This window comes from Nestor notabilis, unplaced genomic scaffold, assembly GCF_000696875.1.
Source record: "Nestor notabilis isolate BGI_N333 unplaced genomic scaffold, ASM69687v1 scaffold14597, whole genome shotgun sequence".
Lineage (NCBI taxonomy): Eukaryota > Metazoa > Chordata > Aves > Psittaciformes > Psittacidae > Nestor > Nestor notabilis.
Genome location: NW_009937351.1, coordinates 104,007 through 114,800, shown reverse-complemented (window position 1 = coordinate 114,800; position 10,794 = coordinate 104,007). Strand labels below are relative to the sequence as shown.

General features: G+C 37.8%; 1 protein-coding gene across 1 annotated transcript in view; it reads left to right on the top strand.

Annotated features, from left to right (window-relative positions):
* Positions 1-10,794, top strand: part of NRP1 (neuropilin 1) — a gene marked incomplete at its 5' end in the record, with an annotated part of 65,702 nt that overhangs the window by 8,779 nt on the left and 46,129 nt on the right. Inside the window, 2 exons of the mRNA XM_010018798.1 lie at positions 3,710-3,865; positions 6,579-6,745. Of these exons, the coding sequence (XP_010017100.1) occupies positions 3,710-3,865; positions 6,579-6,745 (323 nt within the window). The remainder of the gene's footprint in view (positions 1-3,709; positions 3,866-6,578; positions 6,746-10,794) is intronic.

The window sequence follows — 10,794 nt, the reverse complement described above, 5'->3', positions numbered from 1 at the left end:
AGGAATGCCTCAGACCTGGCATTTTACTTCTGCATAACAGCATGTCAAGGGCACCCTTCATTCTCTTCTCTTGAACAAAGCAATAAGTGAAACAAACCCTGTTGGAGAATATTTGGGAACTACAGGTGCATATTGCAAATATTGTATAGAAAAGGGACTATGGTTTGATGGAGATAACGGGTGGAGTTATAGCAGGAGAGTGAGTAGATCACAGAATAGGAATATGTGATTTTGCATGAATAAATTAGACACCAAAAATATCTTTACCTAAGGCACAAATATACCTCAGCCAGCCTCAGCTGAGAGCAGTCCATTAATGACTTTGAAGAAAAATAACCCACTCAAAATGAGGACTAGCTTAAGTGATGAATTGCAGATATTCATCATGCAGTTCTCTTTGAAGCTCTATAGACTGTCTACTAGGGCTCAAAAGTAATTTAAAGAAGTTTACATATGGTTTGGGAACCACAGGCTAAGCATTGCTGCTTCGGTCAATACCACAAGAGCTTCCACTGAATTACAGAGCAAAACAGAATGCTCTACTTCAGCCATTAACATCAGTGCAAATGAAGGTTGCTATCAATCTAAGTGTGTTTCTCCTCCATCGTGGTTGCTTTCTGCATTCTTGTGAGAAGCTATTAAGATACAAGAGTACACACAAGCTCAGTGTAGGTGACTACTGGACTGTGAGGATGGGATTCATTTTTCAGTTCTTTTCTCTTTAGCATTCTAAATTGTGTTCAAATGTTTTGTCAATAATAGTCATACGGCTGTGAAAACACTGTTCACAGCACACCAGCATACGTTTAAAGACCAGCTTTAAAAATCAGTGAAATGGCTAGTTAATGTAAAATTCCTTTTAATATTTTAGAATTATCCTATACCATTTTTCCTTGCTTGTATTTTGTTGGTTTGGGGGTTTTTAACTGAATTCTAAAAGCTAGGAGTGCAACTGGATAGGCAAATGTGTATTTCAATAAGTCTCAAAATTTCCTGGGATGTATACTCTTTGTACAGTAGAAAAGAAAAGAAGAATTAGTAAGGATAAGGTTTCTGTTTAGTCTTAAGCCACCAGCCATATTCTATATGTTCCACACTCAGATCTGTAAACCATCAAACACATATTAAAATTAATCAAGGATTCATTCAATTCTAGAACTAGACTCTGCATTTTGGGAAGAACTTGCAAAACAGGCTTCTTTGTTGCCCCTCCATCTTTTAATCTGAAAGTTACTCATTTTTCAACTGTATCATACTATGCTAGTGGAAAGAGGAGCCGAGGTCCCAGGAATAGCTACAACACGGGCAATCAAATGAAGTTAGCTGTCTAACCAAAATGTCATTGTTCTGAGGGTAATTTAGAAGCATCTTTCGATGAGGACATCTCCAAGCGACTCTCATTTGGAGTAAGCCTTCCTGGCTTCTTCTGACAAAGCAAGATGATGGTTTACAGGTAGAGGCTACAAAAAGCTTTCTGGTCCAATGACTTTTCAGCACCTGCTGCCCTAAATTTCCTATTTGGAACTGTATAAGATCTATTCAAAAAAAGCAGTGCCATAATCTGCCTAAGCAGACAGCAGTATCATCCCCCAGATGATTGCTCAGATGGTGTTCCCCACATAGTGTTTATTATTTGATGTGGTGATACCCAAAACATTTGATAATTTATTGTCATTCAACTGTTTTCAAGACTTGAATGGAAAAAAGAACTTCATGTGAGAAGAATAAGAATCTCTATTTCATCTATTTCTGCTCAGATCAATATTGTATTAGCTCAGTAGGCTAAGGTTTACATGTGCAAAAAAAATTCAATACCACTTTGTGTCATATTCTAAAAGGTTTTTGCTTTTGCATTTACATAGCTAGCAAAGGGATCAGTACTGTGATAGCAGGGCCAATCTGCAGAAGACTGAAATGCAGAATCACTAAATATGTCTTAAAAATTATAAGCCAGTGAGTCATGGGGGATCTTAAAACCTGTCTGCTTTAAACAAAGTTCTCTTCTGTTTGTCATTTCAAAGAGGCTTCCCTACAGGAAATGGGAGGAGGGAGGTTCAGAGTGCTATAACATGGTGGCCTTATCCTCCTTATTTTCTTGCAGTTCAGAGCAACATCGGCAGCTATAATGTTGAAAGCTGTCACGGGAATGAGCAAGATCAGAGCTGTTTTCACACAGAAAAGGCAAAGGAAAAAAAAAGCGCAGCAATAGGAGTGGGGGCAGCATTTTGTGTTTTTAAGAAGCCACTAATGGTAACAATCTAAAACAACTTACTCTAAATAATAAAACTGTAAATCTTTAATGATTTCTAGGACAAGGAAGAACTCAAGTCATATCCTCTCTAGTGTGTTTCATTCTACTAATAGTGCACTGAACAACCCTCGTGAAAAAGGGCTGAACTGGCAGGTATTCTAAATGCCACGGGATTGCCAAGGCAACTGAAGACTAACTAGGGCCAGAATATGGATAGAAAAGCACATGCTGGCAACGAGAGCTGTAACATCTGAGTTCCTTCTTTCTGGCAACTCCAGAGCTTTACAGAAATGTGTGGCTTACATAATAAAGTTATTCCAAGCTGGAACTGTTTTACTTGTTGGAAAATGCCAGTAAATTACTACAAAATTACTTTAGCTGAGGATTTTATTTGAATGGAGAATAATTAGGAAATATAAATATTTTATATTTTAAAATGAAAGTGAAATGGACTTCCTGGGGAAAAAACAAGGTGTTAATTTAAGCCTGGAAAGCCAGTGGTTAAGCATTAGAATGACATCTTATGATTATTTTCATGATTGACTCCATGATTGGGTTTTATCATTATCTTTTCTTATTGTTTGCAAGCACAGATGTACCACTATTCAACAGCCTAGGGACCTATCTGTAGGGAATGCTCAAGTGCTTGAAGGCCACATATGTCAGTTGTGAATTGAGTAGCTTAATTAAGGAAAAATATTCTCTCACTGCACAGGAAATCCAGAAAAATATCAGGAACTGGTTCTTACACTGTTAGCAGAGAGAGATGATGCATGTGTGTATATACGCGTATGTGCTGAAACATGGAGATGTACTTAAGAAATCCTTGCTCTTTTGAAAGGATTAAGATTTTTCTCTTGAATTATTTACAGTATTCTTTAATACTGAACATATGGACAAAAGATCTATACGGGTGTGCTGAAAGCCTAAATAGGAGGGGATAAGGAGTTATTAGTTATATCCTCAATATGAGTGCAAAAGTGTTTTTTTAAATTCACTATAAAATTAATAGATTATCTGCAGAATTGAGCATAAAATCTGGAAATTGCTGTTTGAACCCCTATTCCCAGAGCATCTTTTAGAATGGGTGGGCAAATCAGGCCATTCAGATGTCCTTGTCATAAAAAGATGCTTCAATCACACTTTGGAAAATGTGATTTTGTGCATCGTTGCCCTTTCTGTACACTTTAAAGGATCCTTTTTGAAATCCTGGTTCTTTATATTTTCAGAGGTTTATGGAGTGCTATCTGGGACATTTTAGAAAGGTAGACTAAACAATTACTAAGGCAGGATAAGCAATTTATTGTTCAGCACTAAGTTATCGATGAGATCATGATTTTGAACTGTTGCAGAGGTTCACTATTTCCTGCTAAGGGGTTCTCTTTAGGAGATTATTGCAGCAGCATCTATTGTTGTACCAAAACTGGTAGTTTACTATTATATCCTGTCTCTTTGCAGTTGGCCCGCACATAGGCCGTTATTGTGGGCAGAACAACCCAGGACGTGTCCGGTCTTCAACAGGGATTCTTTCAATGGTATTTTACACCGACAGTGCAATAGCGAAAGAAGGATTTTCAGCAAACTACAGCGTGTCACAGAGCAGTGTATCAGAAGGTCAGTATTTATCTATCCCGCAGAGTTTCTTGGAAAATGTTCTCTGCTACGTCTTCTTGCACTCCAGGTGTTGCATAAAACTTTAAAGAGGCCTTAAATAAATAAGATGGTAGGGAAGGGTTGCTTCTGGTTTTCTTTTTTCTTTTTCTTTGGTTTTTTTTTCCTTTTGAAGAACAGCAGCCCTTTGAAAAGCAGTGCAATAAGCAGAATTCTCCTCAGTTTTATTCTGCAGTATTGCCAGGAAGTCAGGATAATTATTGTGAAGAACTGTGCTGACCAAGGAAACACAGGAATGCAGAGCAATTGAACACTTACATTAAAACAATGAAACATGAACAATGAATGCACTATCCAAAGCCTCCTTTTATTACATGGAATAAGCTTTGATGATTGATTTCTTGAATAAAAAGAACCCTTTTAATATATGTGCTCTTGTTAAACCATTTCATAAGCTATCTAAGCTTTGTTCTGCCTCATATTTTTTTCCCAGTTGCCCTATTTTCATGCTTACCCTTTGGACAGAGAATGAAATGAAGTGAGGGAGATGCAGGAAAATAACGGGCTGTGTTAAACCATGTCCTTACAGATTTCCTTGCTTTGCTTGATGATAAAACACACATTTTAAATCAAACTCTCTCTCTTTTCTCCAACTTACTGAGTTTTTAGCAGGTCCACCCAGATTGGATGTACTTGTTCAGTCAAAGAAAGAACAAAACAAAAATTGGTAAACTGAAATTATCACCGTTACTCTGCACCTCTTTTCTGCCCCTTGCCTCTTTAATAGCCTTCTTGCACATGCATAGCCAGGAAGAGGTAACAGGAAATACGCAGCCTCTGTGAATGTAAAGCATCCTCCATCCTCCATCTCCCTCGGATTGTACCTCCAGCTAGTTTGGCTTCTCCTTATATAGATGATGCTCCTACCCTTTCATTAGCTAGCACAGTCAACTTGGTCCCCCATGTCCATCTCCTCCAGAGTCATTCTCCCTGGGCTGTAGAATGAACACCACACTGCAGCCAGAATTAACAACATCTGCTATGCCGGGATGCCTTCAGCTCTTAAACACAGGACAGCAGAACAGGAGAAGTTAGTGTGCATGAAAACCCTTTTGGATAATAAGAGGAAACATTTTCTATCATGCAGACTTAGACAGAGGAATGATTCCTCTCCATTTCAGCCACCTCTTTGTGTTGTCAGTAGAGGAGGGTCACCTCCAGAGGACAGCTCAGCCTATTTATCACAAAGATGTAAGGTGTCCCCAGGAGGTACTCATCCCTCTCAGTGGACTACAGGAAAGCACACGTCTAGAACAAACTAGACACCTACTTTTTAGATGTTTTAATATGACTCCCACTTACCATGTCTTGTGCTCTTTGTAGTGGCTTATGGCTCTCCTGATCCCAAGCAGAAGTTAATTTATTTTGAATCATACCCTTACATAATTCAGCTTCACCCAAGGTCCCTAATACGTTGAAACACCACAGAAATGGGGGAACAAATTCGGCAACAAGTTTAATAATTCAGTTATGGGGCACCCTAACTACAATTCTTATAAAGTACCCTGATAGTATTTCTGAATAACAGTATTTGGATCCCACATAAAATATTTAAACAATTTTTCCAAAATATTTTCATTTTCATTGGAAAACCAGAATTTCCTTATTAAAAGCTCATTTTTCCAACTCAGGGGTTTTGAAACCTTCAGCTCAGCACCCATCCCTCTGTTAGAGACACATCAACTTCAGGGATGTGATAAAAAGAAGTGTATACCCAAATGTCAGGGCCTCCACTTCACACACTCCAAGGGATTTTACCTTGAACTGCTAATGAAGGAATGAATCATATTTATATATTATGAAGTCACAGAAAGGAAGCGTAGGCACTTGTTATTTTCTCCTGCCCTTGTGATGGGGTTTATAAACTTCTGACAGCAGAGTGCGTGAGCAGCTGAGTGTGAGGATCCAACTAAAGCCACTGGACTCTGCTGCTTCAGGCAGGATTGGAGTCTTTACTTTTGAAGAGTTAAAGAAAACTTTAGTCTCCATGCCCTACCAGTGTTTGAATTCACTATAGTGACTAGGATGCCAACTGATTCTGAATTGTCTGGGTAATTTTTGTGTCAACAAAAAGATTGGACGGAGATGTCAGCACTACAGAAGAGTTGTTAATTCCCTTAGGTCAATAATCTTCTGGCCTGGAGCCAAATTTTATTGATCTGTTTCTTTCCAGTGTCCAGGATCCAAAGAGAATGGCTAAAATTTTAATAATATTTTTAAAACATTCTGTGCTTTTTCTACTTGAGTAAATAATTTTAAAATTAAATTATTTTATACAATCATCTGGTTTGTCTTTCCTGCCTTTGTGCATAATTATGAGTTGAACATAAGTTGTTTTATATTATGAATCCAAAGAAGTGCCTGTGCCACCCTAGAAATGAGAATTCTATTGTCCTATATTGAAATGGCTACAATGCTGGGCTAAAAATATTTGTATAGCATTATTATTGTAGGAATTGCCATGGCAACTTGAATGACAGTATTAAGAATGACTCCATAAGCCCATATTGCCTCACTTAAAGTTGCTAAAGAATTCAAAGTCACATAAAAATAAATTCTTTAGATATTCATATTCAAAGCAGGAAAATGTTCTCATTATTCAAAGTCTAAATCAAAAAGCTGACCGTAATAATGATGGTAATTTATTTTTCTTCAGATTTCCAGTGCATGGAACCACTAGGTATGGAGTCAGGAGAAATTCACTCTGATCAAATCACTGTCTCCTCCCAGTACAGCGCTATCTGGTCTTCAGAAAGGTCCCGGCTAAATTACCCTGAGAATGGATGGACCCCAGGGGAAGATTCTGTCAGAGAATGGATACAGGTAAATAGATAACTTTTTAAAAATATTATTAATAATACTCTGTGGGGAATGCAAAAGAAAAGACAAAAATAACAAAGTAAAGGACTTCCACATAATCTAAGAAGCACTGCAAATAAACAGCTCACATTCCCTATTAGACACACAAAAAAAGACTGACTCCCAAAGGTATGAAAAAAGAAAAGGTCAGGAAGATTAATTCTTCTGCTTCCCACGTCTATTGTTTTTTCAGTCTTCTGGGCACAAATAACAGAGATTTTGGTTTAGTGGAAAAGTCAATATTAGTTTAACATACACTTAAAGTGGAATGTCCCAGTAAACGGAGCATGTGCTATGTCTGTAGCTGATTACAGTTAAGCATTAATACAGCACAGTGCTTTCATGCACTCAGATTTCACCTCAGAAGACCTATGTCCATTCTAGAATATGTTACACATCAAATGAGTTCAATGGTCTTTGTCTTGTGGCTATTCTTCCACATCCTGAAACACAACATTCATTAGCAACATTGGCTGCCTCGGCTTTGCTCTGTTAATACAGGAGAAATCATGCAAACATTTGTCACCACAAAGAGACTCCTTGAGTTCAGTCAATCTACTTGGGCTTATTGTTTGCTATTTGTTATGAGGTCCATAGCTTACTGGCGCATGACCAGGTTAAGATTATTCGTATGAATTACTATATACAAATAACCTATACTAGCAGGCAAGTATTAATATCATTAGGTGAAAAAAAAACACTGATTTGTCTCGGTTATAGGTTGACTTACATTCTTAGTTGTAACCTAGATTCTATTTCTGTTGGCAAAAGCTAAAAGAAATGCTTGAGCATATTAGATCAATATTACTGATATTGAAAACTTGTTCATGTGTTTGAAACATTCCTCCTGCTTCTGTTGTTTCTATAGGAAATTACTAACTGACATGTAAAAACAATGCCTTACTAGTCGTCCTTACGAATGTTCACATTGGTGTTTCCTGTGAGGTTTGCTCTCTGCAAAAAAGCTTAAAAACATGTTGAGTAGTAGTTAGCAAAGGAAAGAAAGGGGGAAATCTTTCATTTCTGATCCTTGGCACACAATGGGACTCTCAGGTGTCCTGCTTAGGGGCCCCTACACATCCTGAGCTCTTGGCAACTTGGTGATCGTGTGTGATGGACCTAATTAGACTTCAGAGTGGCAAAAAAAATTCTGTTGATCCTTTTCCTTACTTTGAAATAAATGTTAAAATCTCTCCAGCCTTATCTAAATGAAAAGCTTGTTATTAATCATTGCCGCTTTCGATCCATAGAATGCACATGGAAAAAGGGTGGAATGTATCAGAATCAAATTCCACATGTTTCATCTTGTCAGAGGGCCACTGGTTTTTCTTTATTTCCTTCTTTTCTGCTGTCACTTATGCATTATGACTGGATAATCAAAACAAGAGAGCTAGTCAAACCTCGTTCATGTGTTCTGTGTGCTCATTAACTTTATTAATTTATGATGACTATGTACATATATATAGCCTAATCCTTTCAGTTAGAACTAGATCTTTCTGAGAAAAAGTTTCAAAGGACTTTTTTTAACCATTAACATTTTTAATAACAAACACATAACAGAATCCAAGCTACTCCGGGGTTTATGCTTCAAACAGGCCAGGGTACTTCAGGCCTTCTGCCCATGAATTTCTCAGCCTCCCTAGCCTTCTGCCATAAAGCAGGGTGCTCAGGGGCTGAAACAACCACTAAGCATAATTTTTAGCAGCTTTACGCTGCTTCCAGATACCACATCAGCCACGAAGGTGGTGGTTGTTCATATGCCATGCTCTCATGCCATAGCTCTCGCCTATTTCACCCAGCCCCTGACTTGGAAAAGGAAGCATGAATCATTTCCCTGAGCAGTCGAGCCACAAGGCATCTCCTCCATTGCCCACGGTCCATATGGAGGGACCTGCACCTCCAAGGCAGACTTTATGGCAGAACAACCAGGCTGTAGCAGCCTTCCCTGCAGAGCTAGTTCTTGTTTGCATGATTGAACCTAGAGAGTCTTGCTTGAAGATTCATTGTTTTGAATAGGCATGTTTAAAACGTGTTACAGAAGAACTGTTAATTATTTCTACCACTCAACCTATGTAACAGAAGCAACGAAGCTAGTTTGGAGATTGAGTATACCACCCTTGTCTTTTCACAGGGTACAACAGTTTATCTCATGTTTGGTTCCATTTGTGTCAGGAGGATATTAATTCTTGTTTATTATGGCTTAATTCAATACTGACATAGCTAATTAAACTTCCAAATGTGTTCTAAAAGCTTTCCTGTTAACTTTATTTGTTGATCTTTGAGAAGGGTGCTAAGCTTTTCAGACCACCAGGCACCTCAACAACAGGGTTCTTGTGCATATGAACCTCCATTTTCTACAAAGTCTTGATGCCACTGGCAGTAAGCGCATGTTGCAAGTTTGTATCTGGATGAAATATTGAAATCCCGTATTTCCTCTGTACAAACATCCCGAGGAACAGATGTTCATCTCCATAAGAGCTTACAGATAACCAACCAAGGACATGTAACTGATAAAATACTCCAAAATTACCTGTAGAAAAAAAAAATAAAAAACCAAAACCATAGCATTTTATATAAGGAGAATTCACTTGTATATGAAGGGTTGAGGTCACTTTGATCTGTTTTGTTCTGTATGCTATTGTGAACTAGTCATTTATGTAAGTATTTACTTTTGTGCAGTACAGCATAAATGGATTTTTGCTGCACAGTGCAAGAACTCTAGAACATATTCAACAGCAAAAAATAAGCTGGAGGATACAGCAGTGTTAAACTGAGAACTTTTAAAGTGAAAATTTCTGCCTACATGTCCTTGTCTGAGAGGCAGAGATTTTGTGTGTATCAGTATTCATTAATTTCTTCACAACTGCAGGTTTGCAAACCTGCACACACACTGCAGCTGGTTAAGTAGTGATGTCTGCCTTCAAACTGCTAATATGCATATGCAACAAGGGTATATGTATGAGATACGTACAATCATACGTGGACAAAACAGTTTGAAAGTTCAGCTCCAAATGCTGATTTCCTTTGTGTATCTTTTCTTCTACAGAGGAAATATTATAGTTCTCCTTTCCTTTCCTTTTACCCCTGCCTTCAAGGTTAATGTTTTTGCTAAGACAAAAAAAAAACAGAAAACCTCAGTTAGTTACATATCAGCAAAGGGAGATCAGTATCGATAGAGGACACCTAGAGGGCATGCGATATGATTGTCTCCTTTGAGGTGTTTGCATTTTTTGGTCTATTTTGCTGAAAATAATTAGGAAAATAGTGTTGGCTTATTGTTAATAATGGATTTGCACGAATTCCATCTGTGGACCTGAAACCCATTCTTTGGTGGCAAAACGAGATTGCTCCTTTCTGCTTGACAGGGTACTAACTCCTGACTTCATCTGAATGCCGCCTGCTTTTACTGGGCTCTGCTAAGTGAAAGCTGCCTTTCTGTTCTTCTCCTTAGCTGTTGAAATGTCAAAGCTTAGATTCAAAATATCCATAGCACAGTCACACCATAAGTCTGCACAGTTCTTTCTCCATTTTATTTTTACCCTCAAACACACTTTTGAAAATTGCTCAACTAATGTGAGATTTTGAGTGACTCAATAATCAGAAACAGAGTCACTCCAGATTGAATTTCTTCTTTAAAAACACATTAATAAAGTCTGTGGATTTTCTAATATGAATGGAATAAAGATATGCATGAAGCAAGGGTTGCCAAAAATAGGCATGAAGTTAGTTTATTGTCATATGGGATGTTATTAGCTTCTTAACCTACTTGTTTATTACACTCACGATTCACACACTCGACTGCCCTTCAGTGTGAAATAGCATAATTTAAAATAAAAAATAAAACCAGCCCTTTAATTTAATCAAGAGCAGGGAACTGCCATAGCAATGTAAGTCATCGTCCCTCATTAACGTATCCTTTCACAGGAAAAATAGTATAGTGTTTCCAGTTCTGTAATCTGAACAACAAACATGTTAATAGGTATCAATTACCAGCCAGTTTCAGTACTTAGAAC